Source organism: Catharus ustulatus, chromosome 22 (genome assembly GCF_009819885.2).
Source record: "Catharus ustulatus isolate bCatUst1 chromosome 22, bCatUst1.pri.v2, whole genome shotgun sequence".
Lineage (NCBI taxonomy): Eukaryota > Metazoa > Chordata > Aves > Passeriformes > Turdidae > Catharus > Catharus ustulatus.
In genome coordinates this window covers 4519673-4542345 of record NC_046242.1, presented here as the reverse complement: position 1 = coordinate 4542345, position 22673 = coordinate 4519673, and the positions used below count along the sequence as shown (strand labels likewise).

General features: G+C 40.5%; 1 protein-coding gene across 1 annotated transcript; it reads left to right on the top strand.

The window, feature by feature from the left end:
• The first annotated feature begins 4656 nt into the window (after positions 1-4656).
• FOXN1 (forkhead box N1) lies at positions 4657-22138 on the top strand. The gene is given in 14 exon segments (XM_033078269.1): positions 4657-4819; positions 5970-6464; positions 8459-8483; positions 8486-8562; positions 12990-13101; positions 13104-13116; positions 13890-13986; positions 18222-18429; positions 18982-19056; positions 19059-19208; positions 19211-19492; positions 21284-21402; positions 21404-21497; positions 21500-22138. Coding segments are annotated over 14 exon segments (1920 nt in total). The 5' UTR covers positions 4657-4699; the 3' UTR covers positions 21553-22138.
• The last annotated feature ends 535 nt before the right edge of the window (positions 22139-22673 follow it).

The following is a 22673-nucleotide window of genomic DNA, read 5'->3' as shown; positions in this document are numbered from 1 at the left end:
AGGGGAAAAACCAAGAGCACCTGACAAACTCATTCACCTTCTCAGCTAAATTTTTCCATGCTTGGTTTCTGGTCAGTGCTGAGTTCCCTCTTTGCTGGGTTAATTATGCAAGTTCAGCACCTGTGGAGGGACTTTTCTCTATTAAGAGCTTCCAGGTGATGAGTCTGCCCAGTCCACAAGAAATAGGGAAGTCCCTGAGAGTGTTATTTCAGCCATACTGTGTGAATTTATGTCAGGCTTTCTACTTCTACATGAATTAATGCTCTAGAACTAGAGGTACAATCCATTGCCAGAACAAACAGGACATGCAGTGAAGCTTAGAAGACCTATAATCTGCTTTTCTCTATTTTGAGGAGATTTCTCTGTACCTACTTCTTAAATACCACAGGCCCTTCCATCCAAAGGTGCCAGCAGAACTAGAAATCCTTCAGAGCTACAGTAAATCTAAGGTGTGGAATGGCTTCAGAATGAAGAAATTACTAGGTTTCAATCAGGAAAAAAAAGTGAGAAAAATAGGTAAAAATGTAATAATTCACAAGGTTCTCTGCAGAGATTGAGGACAGACATGGCCCTCTGTCCTCACTGCTGGTGTCAGAAGTAAAAGATGCAGGATAAAGTATAAGAAGAAAAAACTGAAATGATGATGGGAACATGGACCACAGTGAAACATCACCTGTATATTTTCTGCAGTGCAAAAAAAAAAAAAAATTCCTGTTCTACCTCTAAAAAATTTTTTTTCCCATAAAATAGATTTATGATAAATGCCTTTGAGGGTTTATTTTTACAGAGAGTTGCAGGTTATTTTATAAATGTGTTCCTGGAGCAGATTAAAAACCTGCTGCAAACACTGTCCCACCTTCTCATGCAGGAGGCACCTGGATGTTTCCCAACCATCCTGCAGGACAGCACACTGGACATGGTGGCAATTACCCCACAGTGCTCACCTGCTATTCAGCCTTGCCTACAGGTAGCCCTTAATGAATAAACCCTGATCTTTCAGGAGTGATTTAATTAAAAATGGCATCCTTCTCTTAGAGAATTCAGTTCTTTGCTGCTAAGCTGGCAGCAAACACTTCCCATGTCACTGGATGCAGAAAGGGTCTTATAATTGAAAATTTTCTTCACTCATCCTTGAGATTGTTACATAAAGTCTCAGTTTTCTCTAAATATGCAAAAGGTGTTTCCAGAGGTAGCAAAAATTTTTAATGGGCAGCAATCAGAACTAACTGTGAGAGAATTGGGCTCAGAACCTTGAATAAGAAAACAAAAATAGCACATTTAAATTAAATAAATTTGCTGGCAGATTTAAATTCAGAAGAAGAGAAATTACAGTCCTTAGAGCTCTGTAAAGTTATTCAGGTATCCTGTAATCAAGGCCCAATACATCCTGTGAGGAGGAGCAAGGAAGCAATGAGGAATTCATGCGGCCAAACCAGAGTTTAGTGCTGGGCTTTGCAGGTCCCAGTCCTGGAAATGTCTCCTAAAAACAGAGCCAGCCCCAGTGACAAGAATGTCAGGGATCAACAAACAGTGACAGCTTTGATGAGCCAGCAGGAAGAACCTCAGGAAAGTCTTGGATTCATTAAAAGCCTTTTTTAAAAAATCCTGATTCTTATTAACCAAATCCCTAAACTTTTTCCATAATTAATTATGTGTAGAAATATTATGTGTTAGTCACAACATTCTGTGATATTTGGCACACCACAGCATGGATTTTTAACTGTAGAAGGAAAAATGGAATTCTGAAACCTTGTGGCTCCTAAGACTTCAAGGGAAAAGGGGAAAAAAAGGAAAAAAAAGATCCCACAGAAATATTTGGGAAACATCAGTGTGATGTGGAGAGGAAAATGGTGTGGGGTTTGGGGCAGAGGATGTGAGCTGGTGTCAAACCAGGCTCAGGGAGGCACAGAGGATGGATTAGGAACTGAGGACATCCAAACACCTCTTGTGAAAACCAATCTGAGCCCCAAGGGCTGGAGGGGGCACTCAGCAACACCCAGGGGCTGAGGAGGAGACACAAACCCAGGGATTGTTCAAGCCATGGATTTCTGCCACGGGGCTCAGTCATGCAGAGCTAATAGATCAGCTGCTACTGCCTGGCTTTCCCCAACACCCAGCTGAGGTTACACTTTCTCACTATTTTCTTATTTTAGAGGTAGTTATCTTACCACAGGAGCCTGCATGGTCACGCAACATTTGCAGCAGCCAAAATGACATGAAATGGTTCCAGCTGCATCTGGGATAACCAGATACCTCTTTCCAAATCAAAGCATCATTGTTTGCTTTAGCACATCCTACAGCCAGGCAACCCACAACTTCCTTAAGCTCTGTCCTCCAGGAACAGTTTGTTGCAAATGATTTATTGTAATCCTGAGTATTGGCAACCTCCCCTGGCTGTAATTCTGCTCATAAAGAAGATTTGTCAGTGAGTGATGTGATTTCTCTTTGCTAAAATCTGTGTAGACAATGCAGAGTGGTTTGAGTTGGTTTTTGGTTTGGGTTGGGTTTTTTGTTGGTTTTTTTATGTTGGTTTTGTTTATTTGGTTGATTTTTTTGTTATATGTTCTTTTAACAAAATGAAGTTGACTCTAAGGGACATTTAAAAAGCAGTGACAGCAAAGATTTTTCAGTATGTTGATTTGGCAGTTTAAACTGATCTACATTTGCAACCTGCTGTGAGGCTGTGAGGGTGAAGTTGCAAATGGCTTTTGAATTGAGAATTTTGGACTCCAAGAATAAAATGAAAATCAGAAGTACATGGCCAGAGAGGTTTTTCTCTCACAGCAAGACACATCCACAAGGTGCCAGCTCCAGGATGAGGAGAACCTGGAGCTGCAGTTCTTACTGAGGCTGCTGGTGCCAGTGTGAAAAACTGAAAACAGCACTGGGATTGTAGCCTGGGATTTATCCTCATATGGGAGATCCTCCAAAATGGATTATTGGCAAGGCAATCAATAACCACCCCTGAATACAGATTATCAGCCAACATTGTTTAAGTATAAAGGCTGCTTCTCATTTAACAGTCAAAAAATAAAAATACTTTCCCTATGGCTGCTGTCTCATTTAATAGAAAGAAAAATTCCCCTGCACAGGGGGAGATTTTTATAGTCTGAAATGTGACTAAGAGTCCTTCTTTCCCACCAAAATTAAATTCATCAACAGAACCCGACAAAGGTCTCAGAGGACAAGAATGATTTGGTTTTCCTGGACCTTTTGTATTGATTATCCAAACAACCCTGATAAATTCACTTTGCTCTCAGAAAGGAATCGTGAAAAATTCTCTCACAATGCAGAAGCCACCAGGCAAGAACTGTGCAAAATAACAAAACTCTAATGCTCCAGACCAGAAATGAGGCAGCTGGGGCTGAAGAATTGCAGCATAAATCAAAGAGAGGTCAGAGACAGCTTTGTATAACCTGGAGATAAGTGGGGAAGCAGCTCTGGGAGGGCAGACAGTGTTGAACACTCACAAATCACACAGGACACTCACATATCTTTCCTAGCTGTCAGTTTTCCCACCTGCTTCTTTCAAGGATGAGGAATCTCTCTCCCCATCAGCCTCCAGTTAAGCCACTGGGAGAAGAACCTGAGACATTTCTGAACTTCATCTCACATCGTTTTTTTTCCTGATGTACTACTCGAGGTCTCCTGCTTGATTTCCAAGCCCCATTGTGCTCCATCCCCCCCAGGCATGCAGTCTTACTCATCATAATAGCACATTTCCCTTTGAACTATAAAGGCAAAAAAGAAGTTTCCACAATTTTAGGTGATATATCTTTGTTAAGCAAACCTAACAAACCCCTCAGATATTTACCTAACAGCTATTTCAGCACGTGGCAAAGACCTGGCAGATTAACTCTTGATTAAAGTGGCTTTTTTTCCCCCGATTAGTTCGCCTGAAATCAAAATTATGAGCATGAACACCTTAATGTAGCTACAAATTTGGTGCATGACATAAAAGGATGCATGGTCCACTTTTGTTTTACTCTAAGGTTGCAGTGAACAAAGAAAAAAAAAAATCATGGTAGAAAACAGAACAGCAGAAAATTAATTTATTCCTTTTATTCCTTTAATTTTATTCCTTTTAAAGAGCCCCATCAGATATGGCTCCCATATCCAAAGATCAAAGATTGGGAACTTGAGAGAAGATCCAGCTAACAAAAACAGGGATGGAATGATGAAGTCATTTACATATCCCAGATACATTTAAGTCATGCAGAACAGGACAGAAAGGCTGAAAGGATTGGGACTAATAAAAAAACAAAAGTGAAATTATAGGGGTGTTGTAACCATGAGTCTGAGTAATGATAGAAATATACGGGGTTTTTTTAGTATAATCCCTCTGAAAACAACTGGGGTGCATTTATACCCCAATCTCCCAATAAAGTGGCACTGCTTAATTTGCATAACCCCAGAACAAAACATTTTCATTCATTTCTATCCTATAAAAAACACAGAAAGGGTTTATTTTTATAAAAATTGTGTGGTGAATCCATAGAACCCCATCTTCATTGGAATTGCATCTATAGAAGATTTATTTAAGAGCTAAAAAAAATTTCCACTGTGTCAGGAATTCCTCAGGGCAGCTCAGCTGCACATCCAAGCCACCAAGGGTTTGTTCCACAGCTCAAGCTGGAAGAAATATTCACTGTAATTTGGTTTTTCCTTGACAGGATTTCTGTCTGACGTGGGCTTGGTGATGGTTTCGCTACTCCAGGACCAATCCAATATTAAATTTTCCCCTTCGGACACTCTGGAAAGGGACCAGCAGGACCTGATGAAGGCACAGGGGGATTCAATATCCCCAGTTCAGCCAAGTGTGAGTAAACTGGCCCAGGCCTGTTCTCCTTCTGCAAACATCAGAATCAACATTCAGCTCTTGCTGTACTGAATCTCACCAAACCTGCTCAGCTAATCCTAAACTCCAGCTCAATGTTCTGTTCCATTCCTTAAAACAACTGGAAAAGCTGTGCTGTGTGCACATAGGAGAAGTGTGGATTTATCCTGATTTCCCTTGTGGCATTTCTCAAAATCCAGCTTGGATTTAAAGAGGGAAGGAGGGAAGGAGCCACTCAATCATTTGGTCAGTGATTTTATGGAGAGGGAAGGAGGGAAGGAGGCACTCAATAATTTGGTCAGTGTTTTATGGAGCACAGGGCATACACAGCACCCTGCTCCTGATGTGTGTCCTCCCAAAGGGAGCCCAGTAATTACCCATCCCTGATGTCAGGGAATATGCATATTTGCAGTGCCAGGATCCAGACTCCAGCCCTGCTGCTGCCCTTCTCCTCCAGATTAAAGAGCACTTCAGGAGCTGCTGTTTTCTCTCTGCTGAGGTGCAGGAGGGAGGGGAGAGAGATGAGGCAGGAAGGTTGAAGTGTCTGCCCAGAGCCTGTCTTGTGTCTCCAAATGAGTGTGGCCACCTTAATGAAGGGAAGTGATGTAACCACCAACAAATCTGGAGCTGTAACACCATCAGGGGATGAGATCAAGCTTATTTGACTAAACTTGCAGGTGACAAGACTTGCACTTATCACATTCCTGTCATTTAATCTTTCATCACCTGATCTCCCTCAGCTTTTCCCTGAAATGGCCAGAGCAGAGTCAGGGTGCCCTGATTTTCAAGGACAGCTCAGTTTTCTGGTGGAATCAGGGTGGTTTGGGTTGGAAGGGACCTTAAAGATCATCCAGTTCCATGCCACTAACTAGACCAGGCTGCTCAAAGCACAATAAAATAAAGCCTTGCTTTTATTTATTAATTGCTGAGTAATTCTGGATAGCAGCAACCAGAAAACCCCTGAGATCTGAATTTCACATTTACCACTAAAAATGCATTCTTAACGAAACAGAAAATTTAAATTTTAGAATGCATATAAATAAATAAATAAATAAGACAGCGAAAATAATAAAATATTTGCTCAGACTTAAATGCCAACCTCAAATAAATAAATGCCAATATCCCACGGCAGGATACCCCCAGTTACAGCTGCCAACCGTACGAGCCGGACACCAGGACAGAAAGGAAGAGCTCAGAATCCTCCCACAGCCCCAGCCCTGCTTCCCCATCCCAGGACCAAATCCACGGGAGGTTCCCTGCCAGCCAAGGCATCCCCTGTGGCAAGAACAAATTCAAGGCATCCTTCAGCACGGAGAAATTCCGGCGCTGCAGCTACGAGGAGAACACAGCCGGGAACTACGACCGGTTCCTCAAGAGCAGCAGGAACCCCTTCCACCCTTACAAGAGGCAGATCAGCGAGGATGTTTTCCAAGAAGCACACCAGGCCCTGCCTCCAGAAGCTTCTCCCTTCAAAAACCACGGGAGCATCGATGGATTCGAGGCTCTGCAGGGTCCGGAGGAGCCGGAGGTGTTCCCCACGCACATCCCAAATCTGTCCGGGGAGCAGCCGTGGTGTAACAGCCTCCAGTACGGCAGCACGGGGCAGGAGCACGGCTCTCAGGTCATGGTCAGTGTTCTCTTGGCATTGTTCTCCCTGCTTCCAGTGGCAAAAATGGGGTTCTGGAAGGATTTTCTTATTATAGCCTGAGTACGTTGGTATTTTGGTTCTGTCACAGGAAAAGCATGTCCAGGTTTATGTGGGAAAAGCATATTTAGACCTATCCATGTTTATTAGGAAAAAGCATATTTAGACATGTCCATGTTTATTTGGGAAATGCATATTTAGACATGTCCAGGTTTATTTGTCCACATTCTCTATTTTCTGGTCTTTCCCTCAAACAATCCTCAGAAAGAGGACAATGATAAATTCTTTTCCATTAGAATCCCAAATCCCTGACAAAAGATTTGTCATCACCTGGTGATTTCAAGAGACTCAAGTTCACCAAACACTATTTTGAAGCACGAGGATGTGCAGCAGATCTGCTCCAACACCTCACCTCAACTGCATTTTTCTCAGTACAAATAGAAGAGAAACCCCAAGACATCAGTGCCACCAAAAATAAATACCAGCTCTGTTTATATGTGCAGTGTCAAGTTACCTGGGCTAATTTCAATACTAGATAGAGGCAACTGCTTATTTAGGGCAGCAGAGATCCCTGAAAAGCAAATTAAATTACCCTCCAGTATCTCCACGATATCTCTGCTGTGATCCAAGGTGCAAAGTGTATCTTGATCATCTGCTGCAGCCAAAAACCTGCCAGGGGAGAGCCCTGAGCTGCTTCTAAATGGCTGGGAGAGGGAGAATTCATGGCTACCAAATGAAAGAGGAGTTTAAAAAAAAAAAAAAAAGTCTTAATTGGATTAAGACCAGGGAATGGAGAGATGTTGTCAGGGAACATACCTGGGGATTGAAGCCATCCAGGTTAAGGAGGAAATTGATCTAAATCTCTTATTTCCTGGATAAACACTCATCTAGGTCAGAGGAGTTCAGTGCAAAACCTGTGAGCAGCTGATGAAAACAAAATTCCCATTGTCTTCCCAAATCCCTGCAGGATGTGCAGGATGCACAGGAGCTCTTTACAAACACTTTTGGTGTCTCCCCTGGTTCTGCCAGCACCCAACTTCCCACTTTTAAATCACTTCCATGCTGCTGGAAAGTTGGGATTTCTGAAAATCTTCACCAAAATAACGCTGATGTTTTAATAGTGGGTGTAAAATCAAGTTTAATTTGTGCTTCTAATAATATACCATAAAAATATGGAATAATAATTAGATACATTACATGCATGATATATAAAACTTATTTATTTATTTATTTGTATTTTTAAACAGACTAAACTGCCATCAAAGCTGGCCATGTTTTAAAGCAGAAGGATAAGTGCTGCTGGATTCTTGAAAAAACAAGGTTCTCACTGAATTCCTCCATTTTTACATATTCCCTGCATCTTGGCTGAACCCAGTGGTCAGCCCAGTGTGATTTTTCTCTGTTCATTACAGAGAAAATGTACAGAGCTCCAGCTAATGCCAGAATTCCAGAGGCAGCTGGAGGCACTGCCAGCCTGCAAGATAAAATCAGGGAGAATGAAAAAAGAAAAACTTGTGCACACTCAGGAATGAAAGCTGGAGTGTGCAGGGAGGAAAAAATAAAAATATAAACAGAGCCTGACGTTTTCTGGATTGCTCTTTGCCTGGAGTGTGGCCTGGGATTTTCTTTTATAAAGTTGTAATTGTGGAAGTGCAGGAATTGATTCATGGAATCTCAGAGTGGTTTGGGTTGGAAGGGAACTTAAATCTCATCCAGTCTCACCCCCATTCCAGGGACAGGGACACTTCCACTCCCCCAGGGTGCTTGGACACTTCCAGGGATGGATCATCTCCAGACTCACCCCATGAGAACATAAACCAGCTTCTGTTCACTCTCCCTAAAACAGAATCAAGCCCCAAAAATTCAACATAATGAAGGCAAATCCAGACAGCGACCAACAGAATTATCCTATTTTAATTTTAATTTTTTTTAATTTATTTCTTTTCCTAATAACTCCTTCCTTGGATGTTTCCCAGCAGGATTCAGACATGAAGCTCAGGACATCCCCCTGGAAGAGCAGCCTGGTTTGTATTGCTACCAGCCCCAGCAGATGTATTGCCCCTCACACACTTTCCATCAGGTCAGTGCAACAGAATCCCTGGATTTTTAGCACTCAAATGGTACAATAATCGTGGTAATAATATTTTTTTTTAATTATTTTAAAATATCTTTAAATTTGTGGGTTTGCAGGGCTGTGTTTATATGGCTACATTCTGAACCACAGCTAAGTGCATTTTAAGATGGTCATTAAGAAAAAGAAGAAAAAAAAAAACAACCAAAATTTGTGGAAATGGCATCTTGGCACTGCATATTTATATTTTCACCATTACACTCAAGAAAATCTGCTTTGAAGCCAGATAAATTATTAACATAACTCTTGATATTTCAGGATCTTAATTAACTGTGCTTTAACTTCAGGAAAAAAAAACACTAAATAGATGTGATCGTTAAAATTCAGATCAAACATAGAAAAATATTTTAAAGCAAAATTGGAACAGCAAAATTATATTCACTTTGCTTGTGCTTAGTGGCACACACATCTCTTTTGAAACCTTTTGCCTCTTGCATCATCCCCAGAGAAAGATTATTCAGATGAGCCATAATTGACAATAATGCTGATGATGCAGGAGAATGTGCAAGGTTAGGGTTGTTCTTCTGTAATGTAACTTTGTTATTGACACTTAAAATCATTTCCTTCAGCTGTAAATGGTGCTGCAAAATTTTTTCCTTCAGATTTGAAATGGTGGTGCTGTTCAGTGCTTTGAAATTTTCCCCTTTCAGGCTCAATTACCTGCGAGGTATAAAATGTTCAGTAAGATCTTCAGCATAAAAAGATGTTGATTTCAAACAAGGAAATTAAAAAAAAAAAAAAAACTTGAGGTGAAATTAGGGCAAGAAGGATTTTTCAGATTTTTAGGTAGAATTCCATGTACAAAACCAGCACAACTCCAAGACCCAACTCTTAGAAGTGAATTAAAGAGACTTAAAGGAAACTCAGAAATTTGTGACGGTAAAAGCTCACAGCTGAGTTCTGTCTCCAGTGATCCCAGGGACTGGTGACAAATTTTGTTCTCCAACTCCTCCAGCTACCTCCTGGGGTATAAAAATGTGACTGAGAACAGGGATTTAAACCTGGGCAGAGAAAAGCAAAGCCAGGTTCCTGTGTGACCCTTCATTGTTAATTCGTGTGCTGTTACTGAGTCATGCAAACACTCATCACTCCTGGTTTTTTGTTTTACTTATCACACTGATTTTCCACCAGCCAGAATTTTCTGAGCCTTATTTTTCCCTGACACGTGACAAAACAGGCAACAATCTTTAAATTCTCATTGACACTGCCATAATTAATTTACTTGTGTTGTTTTCTTGTTACGCTAAAACTCAGGAGAAGTGATGAAAGGGAAAAATAAATGTAAAAATTAAAAATAAAATTAAAATTAAAAATAAAGATAAAAATTAAAATAAAAGTAAAAGTAAAAATAAATTAAATTAAAGTAATAATATAAATATAAATATAAATATAAATATAAATATAAATATAAATATAAATATAAATATAAATATAATATAATAAATGTAAATATAAATATAAGATAATTTAACTAAAATAGAATAAAAGGAAAGGTAATTCTGCACTACCATCCTAACTTACAAATCCATTAATGTTATTTTAAAAGAAAATGGCCCCAAAATGGTCCAAAAAAAAGCTCTGCTGCAAATATAAACTATTTAGATATGTCACAGCTCCATATATCTCACTCACTGTAAAAATGCCATTTCTGTGTGCAGAAACCTCACTAGGCTTGTGAATTCATGGAATATTCTTCATTTCTTTGCCCATTCTGCAGCAGCACCTTTCCCCTGTCCCTGCTGGTTTGATACCAGTGATGTTTCTGTACTGATCACATCCCAAAATCTCTGGATTTAAAGCTCCTGGCAGCTGCCAGGCAAGATCCAACAGGCACCAAGAGGAAAATCCTCCATCCACCTGCAGGCTGGCACTGGGACAAATCTCTGAAGTGCAGCAGGTTTCTGTCAGACTTTTCAATACCTGTGTAAGGCAATACAGAAACAGTCTGGCAATGTGTTCTTCTGCAAAAAAAAACCAAAAAAAACCAAACAAAAATAGGTGAAAGAGGTGGAATTGCTATCCCTGCACCATAAGCACAGGCTGGGAAACGGAAAGAGCAGGGAGGAGTGGAAGAAGAAGGGGAGAAAGCTCCTGTGCATGGAGCATCAGGGACAGCTCACATTCCCAGCTGGAATGGGGCAGTGCAGGTTCCATCAGTCCCAGTTCCTGTGCAGGGAACAGGCCCTGGAGTGGGAGATGCCCAAACTGAGCCTCAGATGTCATTAGAGGGATGAGAGGGATTCAGCCCCTTCGTTGATGATAAAACAGCCTCACCTTCCCCTGTGCTGGACACAGAGTGGTGACTCAGGTGAAAAATGAGTTATTATTGACCTGATGAAGCAGCAGACACTGGCTGGAGCCACCCCCCACCATAAAACACCTTTCATGCCATGGCAGACTGTAAAACCAGCAGCCTGTCATTCCAGCCCATTCCCCCTTCAAAAAGCACTAATGAACCCAATAAAACTGAAATAATCCCTAAAACGCCCAGGCCTTTCATGATGACATCAAAACCAGCCCTATCCTACTGTTGTTTCCTTTCAAAGAGCCACCAAAACCAATAAAAATCAGAATTATCATAGGGATTGCCCAGTTTTCTGCTCTTGGGGGAAAACCTGCACCCAGTGCACAAGGCATGGAGCACCACAGTGCACACAAAAATTAGTTCACTGCTGCTCTGGAGACTCTAATTGTGCCCAGTATTTAGTTTAACAGGGCAGGACATGATTAATTATGTGCATTTCATTTCTTTCCCCATGCAAACAACTGAGTCTATTCAGTCTGGTTTTCCACATTCCATTTCAGGCAGTTCAGTGCTAGAAAGATAAAAGCAAACAGGCAAGAAAAACTCCAGCATAAAATTGCAGAGAAAATGACACAATTATTCAGAGCACAGAATAAATAAACAAAGTGTGAATATTTGCTGTTTTAAGGGGGCAAAGACCAAGAGCAACCGAAGCTATTGATCCAAAAAAATAAAGGAATTACAATTATTATCTAAGGAGATGTCCAAGGGGTTTTTCCCAATGAGTCTTGAGAGCTACATTATAATTTTTCAGAGGAACCACACAAACCTCATGGCCCAGGAGGGCTGGAGCTGAGCAGTAAAACACCAGGAATGGGCTCAGCAACCTTTGAGTACCAGGGAAGGCATCCAGGTGGATTTTTTATAGCATGTGACAGGACTTCTAATTTTGGCCATGCCCTCACCCCTGGAAAAATTCATCTGGAAGAGGCAGAAATTCCTCTTGTACAGAGCTGCCAGAGAGCCAGCTGATGTTATCTCACCTAAACTGGATCATGTTCCTTTGCTCTTGAAAGTCTCTTTCCAGCAGGTTTTAAACTGTAATTTGAGGAAGAAAAAGAAATATTGGGAAAAGAAAAAGACCAAGTGGTGTGTTTAAAAATTGAGAACAGATCTATGGAAATTCAGGTGCAATCCAGGCTGTCTGTGTGGATCACCTCCAGTCTTTCACCTGGATTTTTATCCCATCACTTCAGTGTGTCTTGGGACAGAGATCTGAAGAGATTGGTCAGCATTCCTCAGGGAGCTGCTGTGGCTGGGCCCAGGGGAAGAGTGGCTTAAATATTGTCTGATTTTAGGGGTCCTGGCTATTCTTTTTAACTTTCTGATGGAGAAAATGGAGTGGAAAAGTCACTTGAGGTGTGGTTAACAGCACATGAGCTCCTGTGGAGAATTCTTTTCCTTGGGGTTGACAGTGCAGCCCAACAGGCAATGTGAAACCACCTCAAAAATGTCTCATATGCTGCTCTGGAATGACATCACTGACTTATTCCATAATAATACATTCATCTAAAATGTATTCTGGTGCATCCATTAAAGCTCTTGCTGTTGGTTGTTGGTTTTTTTCCCTGCCTTGCATGGTAACAGCAATTTTAACAGAGATTTTGAGATGCTATTCCCTTAGGAGCAGATATTGTATGCTTTCAGTTTTTGCTTTTCTGTACCCTCTCCAACTAAAGAAAAAAGCAACAAAAAAAAATAGAAAAAAAGACAAAACTTCCCTGTTTCTTCCTACATTTTTAGCAGCTTTACTTCCACAGCTGTTTTTTAAGGTGAACGTTAAAGCATTTTATTCTGGTGGTTTGGGGTTTTAATGTCAATAAAATGACATAATTCATTTTTTGTGTGCATGTTCAGGGAGGCTGAGCAGGCTGAAATACTTCAGCAGAGATGGCTGGAGGCAGATGAGCTTAAAGGTCTATAAAATTAAGAATTATCAGGGGACAATTATTAGGATAGTAGGCAATAAAGAAGAAAATGCTTCCTCACATGCAGTATCCTCAGAAATAACGCTGTTCTTGTGGAATATTTTTGGGAGCTAAAGCAAATAACATCTCTGCTGTGCCCCCAGTACCCCTCAGGAGGCAGCTACCCCGTGACTTACATCGCTTCCTCGCACTACCCCTACCAAAGGATTGCTCCTCAAAGCAGCCAAGAATCTCAGCAGCCTCTCTTCCCCAAACCATCTATTCCTACAGGTAATGTAATATTTTTCCAAGCCCTCACCTTACAGGAAATTCCCTGTTTGCCCCTGGCCCGTTTCCAGCATCGTTCGCAGCAACACGTTCGCTGCTATTTGTGCTGTTCCTGGGGTGTTCTGTCCTGTCCCCACGGATCACAAAACGTTCCAGGCTCTGGGGCCAGCCAAGGCACACAGAAATTAAGTGTTGTAAAGCAGGGAACAGTCTTGATCACTCCCAAAAAAAAAAAAATTGAGGCGTTTCTCTAATGTAAAATTTTAGGTGCTGCAAATTTCATCAGCACGAGACTGATCCTACTTAGTTGTCTATTCCAGCACCTGTATTAAAACTGATTTTTTTCCCAGTTACTGGAGCAAGGAAATGCCTGGAAAACATTTCATCTATGGCAGCCCACGTGGGTTTAGCCCCTAAAGTAGATCAGACAAATAAATTTTAATTATCCCTGGTTTGATTCTCTTTGTGACCTTCAGCAGTTTAAGCATTCACAAAACCCTCAGTAACTACACACCAGCAGGATTTGAAAGTCTTGATTCTACTTATAGATTCTTTTCTATCTATTATTTTATTTTAGACCCAGGCTTGACCTTCTGGATGATTTTGGATAATTACCTGTAGGAGTTGAGGAGATTGTTGTAAACAACTGAGTGCAAACAAATCATCTTGTGCTAAGACAGTGAAAGTTGGAGTAGCTACACACAGTGTGAAAAATGATCTATTTTTGGTTGTGAGTGGGGAAGAGGAAAAATGATTTTTTTTCTCTCTCCCTAAAGCATCCTGATCTTCATGGCTCTCAAAAACAGCAAGACAGGGAGTTTGCCAGTCAGTGAGATTTACAATTTCATGACAGAACACTTCCCTTACTTTAAGGTGAGTTCCACAGGGATGGGGAGGGGAATCTCCCTCCAAGCTTCTCTGTCAGCAGAGGGAATAAGGGATGGGATTCCAGCTATGGAAAGGGAGAATTTCTTAGGAATTAACACCAAATCGATTACACACTGCATACTCTCATGATCACAAGCTACACAGCATTTTGCAGAAATGTGAAATGTGGTGATATTTAACTCAACAAGAGCTGTTCCAGCTGTGAGCTTGGGAATGTAACAGTGACCATTCCTCACTAGCAGCCCATAAAAAGGGGGAATAATTGTAAAAACACATTCACTGCTCCCTCTGAGATCTCAAATACAGGCAGAACTGGTCCTGTAGCTTCCTCTACCACCAGCAGCACCTCCAGACTGGTGTGGAAGCAGAGAATTCCAGGTTATCCACTCCATCCTGGGATATTCATCTTGGGCAACAGCATCCTGTGCAGAGAAAAGTGATGTGTGATAATGGCACTAAGCTCATAATTAACAGGGAGGGAAAGGGTGGATGGTTTGCAGCAGCACTGCTGAAATTTGGATCCCTGCTAGGAGGGAAAGGCTCCTCACCCTTGGAATGCCAGTGGAAAATGCTCAGTCAGCACAGGGATCCAAGAGCAGGAGGATTAGTTCAGATTTTTTAAAGAGCTGTAATGGAATCATCAAGTGCTGCTCCACTCAGAGCTTTATTCCTGCTGATTCTTCAAAAGCCTCTCGCTGAAGTCCACAGTGGGTGACCTCAGCTGTGAGCAAGGCCCAAAAATGAAAATAAAGCCAGTGAGTCTGTTCTGTTTCCTATTGCAAACAGCCCTGCAGCAATCAAGGCAAATTTAAAACAGCCACAGCAAGGCAGTTCAAACATTTATAATAAAGGGACACTGGGAATAATGAAAAATAAATGTTCCAATACAATCTTGCAGTTGTTTTGGACACCGAGGATAAATAGAGCACACACACCAAAAAAAAGATGATTGAATATGTCAGTAATCAGAGAAAAATAGACATTATCACAGAGGAAGAACTGTCAGGAACCATCACACTCCTGTACTCCCAGATTTCCTCCCAAAGGAATCACTAACTGCTCCATCATTCATTACAAGCAAGAGAAGGGAGAAAAAAATAAAGAAATCTGCCATTAGAAATCCCAGGGGAACCCACAGGAAAATAGCAAGAGTTTCAAGCAGGGAGGTGGGGATATTATAATAATTTTTACAGGATGAACATGTTTATTCATCAGATCAAACTGAAATTCATTCTCTGTTTTCTTACAACACAATTGATTATAAAATTAATCAGCAGCTTTAAACCAAATGCCAGCATGGGCAGAATCCCTCAGTGTCACCATCCTGGTCCTTCCTGCTTTTTCAGAACCTCATGTCTTTTTTCTTTTTTAAATTAATTTTAAAAGTGATGAGAATGAGGTTCATGCTGTAGGAAAAGAATAGTGCAGGGTGTACTACCCAAACATTCCCTATTTTGTGGCTTTATTATTTTGCATTTTACCTACAAGTGCAGCCAGGGGAGAGTGAGCAATCAGATATTACACTTGAGCAATCAGATATTACATTTACAGTCATCAGTCCCTGTCTGCCTCTGGTCTTTACAGCAGAGAATTACCAATATGTGGCAAAAATTAATATCCTCCATCCTCCCTGCTTTTGGAGAGTCTGCAGCAAAATAAAATCACATGAAAATCGGCAAAGAACATTTTGCTGCTGCTACCAGCACTCACTAAAAAGCAGAATACAATAGGGAGAGGGGAAGCAATTTAGGTTGGAGAGGAAAAAAGTACAAGTGCACACAGAGCCTTGCTGGGAGACATGGGATGATACAAGCAGAGTCAAATTAACTGGGATTCGCTGCCACAGCAAATTCAGTTTCTATGATGCAACAATCTCATTTCTAGTTGAAACAGAGCAATCCAACTCCTACGACCTAAAAAAAAAAAATCTACACAGCTAAAGTTGAATTAGTCTTTGATGTACCTCTCCCTTCTCTTGAGACCTAGATTTAAAGAGAAAGGGTTTTGCAAGATCACTGAACTCTTTAAACTTCAAGAGCTGGTCAGGATCAGTGGGGCTGGACAGTAATTTTCTCCTTTTTTTGGTAGTGAGTCTAACAGAAAGCTTTAATCTTTTTAATTGGAGTTATTGCCAGTGGGCTGAGAGGGCAGAAAGGTCTGTGGAAGTGTTCAGGTGTTGTAGATGTGGCACCTGGGGACATGGATTGGTCCTTGGCAGTGTTAATGGCTGGGCTCAGTGACCCAAAGGGCTTTTCCCACCTCAGTGGTTCTGGGATTCCCCAGCTGATTTTACAGCTCTGCACTTTCATCCCCACTGTGTGACACAGCCATGGCCAAAACCAGCCCCAGCAAGGGAGACAGCAGCCAAAGTCATTTAACAATCTCATCTGCTGTAAGAACTGGTGCTTTTTCACTTAGCTCACCGAGTCTGTTAAGCCTGCCTGGGTAATGAATTCTCCCAGCTCAGCAATCCCAATTTTAATGCAAGAACCTGCTCAGCTCCAGCAGCAGCCTCCAAAATCAATCCATGTGCTTTTGCTTGTACAGTTTCTAAAACCATCTCCTAATTTACACCCCCACACGTTCTGAAAGCTCTGAGAAGCCCATGCCACTCCCATCGGAGCAGAAACACCAATTATCCTGTCTAGGTACACACAGGGGTGTGTGGAGCCTGTGTGCAGGGCAAGAAACAGGAATATTCTTCCAGGTCAGCTTGTTCAGTAGCTAAATACACAGCTCACCTGGGAGGAGCAGTTTTATTCTTTTGGAACTACAGAAAGTTACTTGAATATTATCTGCAAAAGAGAAAAAACTATTTGTCATGATTAGTATGACCCTGTGGCAGAAAAGGTTTTAAAGGTTTGAGGTTTCTCTCTCTCCTCTCTTTCTATTTCAATTTGTGTTGTCTCACCCATAAGACAGAATAGTGAAATGCTGACATCAGGTGGGCCAAAATGGAAAACTCTGCTGCTCTGAAGGGAAAACTGTTTCTCTTGTATAAATAATATGTATTTAACCACACCTATTTAATTTTTAATGAGGGAAGTGAGTATTAAATTTGACCCTCAACTCTTCAATAAGGCTTTTAATGCCTTAATCACACAGTAATTCTTTACAAGCTGTAAAATAACAAGTTTTACATGCCTTATGAAAGCATGTACAAAAATTTAAATCCTTATAAAAAAATTTAAACAAGGGTGTTCAAAATTCACAGTCTGCCTTGTGAAAGCAAAATGGACTCAGATCCATTTATAAAAGACAATCTTAGAGGAAGTCTGATGGACTAAAACAATTAAAGAAATTATCAAACTATCAAAAGTCTGCCTTTCCATGAGAGAAGAATCCTATTAATAAAAAGAAAAATGGAAAAAAAACTTAATGAACCTGAGAGGGAAATTCTAATTTTAACATTTTTAAAACACTGTGGAAACCCACATTTATTTCTCGTGCTCTCTGTTCAGTAATTCTCTGCTTGATACAGTTATGATGACAAATACTTGGATCATGGATGGGAATCAACAGCCATGGACAACTTCCCACATTTCAGAGAGCTGCTTCATTTCTTGTGAGGAACTGAAAAGAAAATACAAATATTTTTGCAAACAAGAAAGAATAATTTTAATGATCCAGTCTAAAACCTTCCAGCTGCTGTGCTGAGTTAAAAATAAATGCAAAGCACAGAGATGAGTGATCAGCTGTGGAAAGCTGTATCTCATCTGGAGGGTTGTGATTAAACCATTTGGTTATGTAATTGGCCAGCACACAAAGTTACACCTACAGTAGCATGAGGAATCCCTTTGAAGCCAGCCTGGACACTGAATTGGAGCCCAGGTAGCACACAGTACTTTAATGAAGGTTGGAAATATTTCTAGATGTTCTAAAATAGATCTGAGAGATTCTTGTTCTAGAACATTAATTTTTGCACACTTCATTCTGTAATGTGCAAATTCACTTTTAAAGATCCAGCAGGCCCTGACAACCTTTTTGCTTGGAAGCTCAGTTACTATTTTATCTGATCCCTCTCTTCCCACACAACATGACTGTAACATTTTTGTGGCTTCCCTCTAACGCACAAGTTTCTCACTGCAGAAGCTACAAACGTAAACAGCATTTCTTGTCACCTCACCAGTCACAACAGAGTTATATATACACACATACATTTTTAATTTCTATTTTTTTTAGCATGAAGTTCTGTTCTTACATTGGATTTGTTTCTCCAGACAGCTCCAGATGGCTGGAAGAATTCCGTGCGCCACAATTTATCTCTGAACAAGTGCTTTGAGAAAGTTGAGAACAAGTCAGGGAATTCTTCTCGGAAGGGCTGTTTGTGGGCTCTGAACCCAGCCAAGATTGACAAGATGCAGGAGGAGCTTCAGAAATGGAAGAGGAAAGACCCAGTTGCTGTGAGGAAGAGTATGGCAAAGCCAGGTCAGTCATTTGTCAGTGTTTTAGTTCTCCAGCAGCATTCCCCAGAACTTTTCGCCAAAACCCATAAGAGAAGTTAAACATGATTTAGGAAAGCATTTAGGGATTTTTCTTAGTTGGTAAAATAAGCTAAAAAATTAAAAAGCAGAATTACAGTAGACATGGTTGTTGGTGTTTCTGAGCACAAAGAAGCTTCACCAAGAAAATATTCTCTTTGGCATCTCACTGAAGTTTAAGATAAAAGGTTGGAAGGGGATTGGAGCATCCTGGTGTAGTGGGAGTTGTCCCTGCCATGGCAGGGGGTGAGATGAGACGATCTTCAACATCCCTTCCGACCCAAATCACCCTGTGACAAAAAAAACGCTGAAACAAGGAATATCAAACAAAATCCGAGATTACTGCTAAGCATCCAACCTTTAAAACTAAAAGTGGAACTTATTACATACTGGTAATTAAAAAAAAAAAAATTTAAAAAAATTCAGGCTTTGGAGTAGCACTTCTGTTTGCCATTTCCTGCTTTCCATAAACCAACCACGGGCTTTCCTTGTTTTCCAGAAGAGCTTGACACCCTGATAGGCGACAAGAGCGACAAGCTGCGCTCCTCGCTGCTGCCCTGCAGCCCCGCTGCAGGAGCCCCCTCTCCAGGCAGATGGCAGCGCAATCCCACTCCTTGTGCGAGCCCTCGCTCTCCTCGGGCATCCCGCAGGGATTACACGGCATTTCGGCTCTGCATGCCAAGAGCCCCCTGCCCTTGCTGGGGGCGCAGCAGCCGGGGTGCTTCGCATCCCCCAGGGCTTCCCCCAAATCCCCACCGCGCTGCTGCAGCACACGGCGGAGCCTCCGAGCCTGTTCGCTGCTGGGGAGGCTCAAAGCCAGCTCCGGACTCAGCCCAGCATCCCTCAGGATTCCCCAGTGCCGGCTCAGAGCCCCCCGAGCTGCGGGATGAAGATGCTGCCCGAGCACTCCCCGGCCAGGACGGTGCAGGACTCGCTGCTGCAGGAGGGGGATCTCAGCAATGACATCGATGCTCTCAACCCGTCCCTCACTGACTTCGACCTCCAAGGGGGCTTTGAGGGGTTTTTATCCTGGGCAGTCGGGTTTGTTACATCCCATCCCAATTATCCCATTATCCCATCCCATCCCACCCCATCCCATCATCCCATCATCCATCATCCCATCCACCGGCATCCCATCATCCATCATCCCATCCCATCCCCCATCCCATCCCATCATCCCATATCCCATCATTCCATCCCATCCCATCCCATTCCATCCATATCCCATCATTCCATCACCCATCCACCATCATCCATATCCATCCCATCCCATCCATCCCATCCCATCATCCCATCATCCATCACCCATCCCATCATCCATCCCATCCCATCCATCATCCCATCCCATCCCATCCCATCCCATCCCATCCTCCACAAGATCCATTTCTGTCCCTTTGTTTGTTTTTTTTTTTGCATCTCCGCTGTTACAACCTCACCTTTGTGTTACATTTTATATAAACACCGTGCAACTTTGCATTAAATCTTTAAACAGTTTCCCAAGGAAGCTACAGATTTGCATCCAGGGTTTAAAAAAATTCCTGCTCCCCTCTGGCTACAATTGCTGATATTAAACAGTAATACAGTATTTAGAAGGTGTCCTTTAAATTCAGAGCAATTTTCCACTAAAAGCTACTCAAGCACAGCTATTTAGTCCATTCTACAAGAGAATTGTCGAGTGAAAGGCACAAGAGAAATAAATTCGATTGAATTACATGTTAGCATTTTTCTTGATCAATATTGATTCCACATCTCTGCTAAAAAGGATGCTCTTTCCCTCTTGGTAATGGTATCTACACCCCAAACAATTCTATTTTCTGAGGTGTCTTCTTATATTCTTCATAAATATACATTTCTAACAGAACTTCAGAAAGAATTTTCTGAAATTAACGCTGTTTTCCCCCAGATTTAAATTCATGGAGACAGACAAATAATAACCATCCAAAAACCTCTTCCCTCCCTCAGCCCTAAGAGATCAGGATCACCCACACACAAACCAAGCACAACATTAAAAAAGGAAATAAAAAAAACTGAGAGAAAAATACAAAGCAAGCCGCTAATATATCTATAATCAATTATAAATCTATTAATGTATTTATATATTAATATATTAAAATATATTATCTATAATATATTAATCTATTAATATTTAACATTCATTTAATATATAATTAATATATTATAATAAAGTATTCTTAATTATGTTAATATATTCTATATAATATATTCTATATCATATATCATATATTCTATAAATATAATATTACATCATAATATAATTAATATAATATAATATAATATAATATAATAAAATAATATAATATAATATAAATAATATAATATAATATAATTATAATATAATATAATATAATATAATATTATTGTATATATTATATTATTATTATATATATTTATAAGTATCATATATAATATATCATATATCATATATGTTACCTAAGATATATTATACAATATAATATATATACTATATATAGTATATATTATATTATATATTATATATTATTATATTATTATATTATTCTCATAAGTATCATATATATCATATATGTTACTAATATATATAACATAATATATATCTTATATTATATAGTATATATTATATTATACTATATATATTATTCTCGTAAGTGTACTATATTATACCATATTATATATTATTCTAAAAATTATATTGTAGCTATTAATATATAATGAAATGTTTAATATTTAATCTATTAAAATCTATTTATAAATCTATTAATCAACAGGTTTTTGTTTGGTTGGTTTTTTTTTTATTGTTGCAGGGAATCTCTGGGAGGAGCTGAAAGACGACAGCTTGGCCGTGGATCCCCTGGTCCTCATTTCATCCTCCCCCTCGCAGTGTTTTCCCTCTCAGTGCCAGCTGGAGAGCGGCGGCAGCGGTGAGCAGCGCGCACGGGGGCGAGCACGGGAGCGCGCACGGGAGCGCGCCCGAGCTGCAGCTCACCACGCTCTACTCGGCGTTCATGGAGCTGGACACCTGTCCCCTCCCTACCTGAGCAGCCCCGGCTCCAAACCCATCGCCCTGGTGTGAAGCGCCCGCTGCCAGCCCCAAATCACACCCTGAGGGATGCTCCGTGCCGAGAAGAATTTTATCTTTTTTGTTGTTGTTGTTGTTCCCAGAACTCGCCCGCAGGATATGTAGCTTTACTATGATGGTTTTCTACAGACAGATATTAAAAATTTAAAAAAAAATTAAATATTATTTAAGGAGAATATGGTTATCAGCTGAACATTTTATCATGGCACTCATCTTCTTCATCTTCCAGAAATAAGAGGAAAAATTCTTGACCTTTTTTTCTCCTTTCCTTTTTTTTTTTCTCTTTCACGAGAGCTGCTTGCAAAAGAACACAGAACTCCACAGCACACAACAATTTAACTTATTTCTTGGAGCCACTGACGGCAACAACATCATCCACAGACCACTGAAAATATAAAATCTACCTATTAAAACATTTATAGTCCCCTTGAGAGAAGTTCTGGGTTTTGGTAAACGTGAACTGAAAATTCTGCAAGGATTAGAAGATAGAGGACAAGCTGCTGACAGACTAAACCAAAGCAACAAATATACTTCAGTGGAAAATATCTAAGTTTTACTGTATTTAAAAAGAAATTTTAAACTCTGCTTTTTTAATAAAAAAGAACAAAACTATTTAGTAGAATTTTTACTTGGCTGGAAATTATTCCCATTCATGTCTCTTTTGCCACATAAACAAAACATTTGCATGGATTATTAAGCCATTAAATTAAGATTTCTATTTTTTTAAATGGTAATAAAAAAGAAGAGAAGTTGCAGTTGGCCAAATCCAGAGAGCATCTGTTTTTACCTCCAGTGGGATTTATTGTGATGCTGAATGTTCCTACTGTGAACTAACTTAGGCCAGTTTTTCAGGAACACCCTTCTCCCTCTGATCTTCCACAAGATGGAATAAAAAGTAGAAAAATAGAATAAAATAGAATAAAAGTTTTGGTTTAAGTGATGCAATATAAACCCAGAGTAAGCTGGAGAAGGAACTTAACAGCATGATGGAAAATGGTGTAGAAATCCAAAATAAAATCAGGGTGCCCAAAGAAGTGGAAGGTGGCCCTGGATGAGCTTTAAGGTCCTTTCCAACCCAACCCATTCTGGGATTCTCTGACTCTTCTCACAGATTA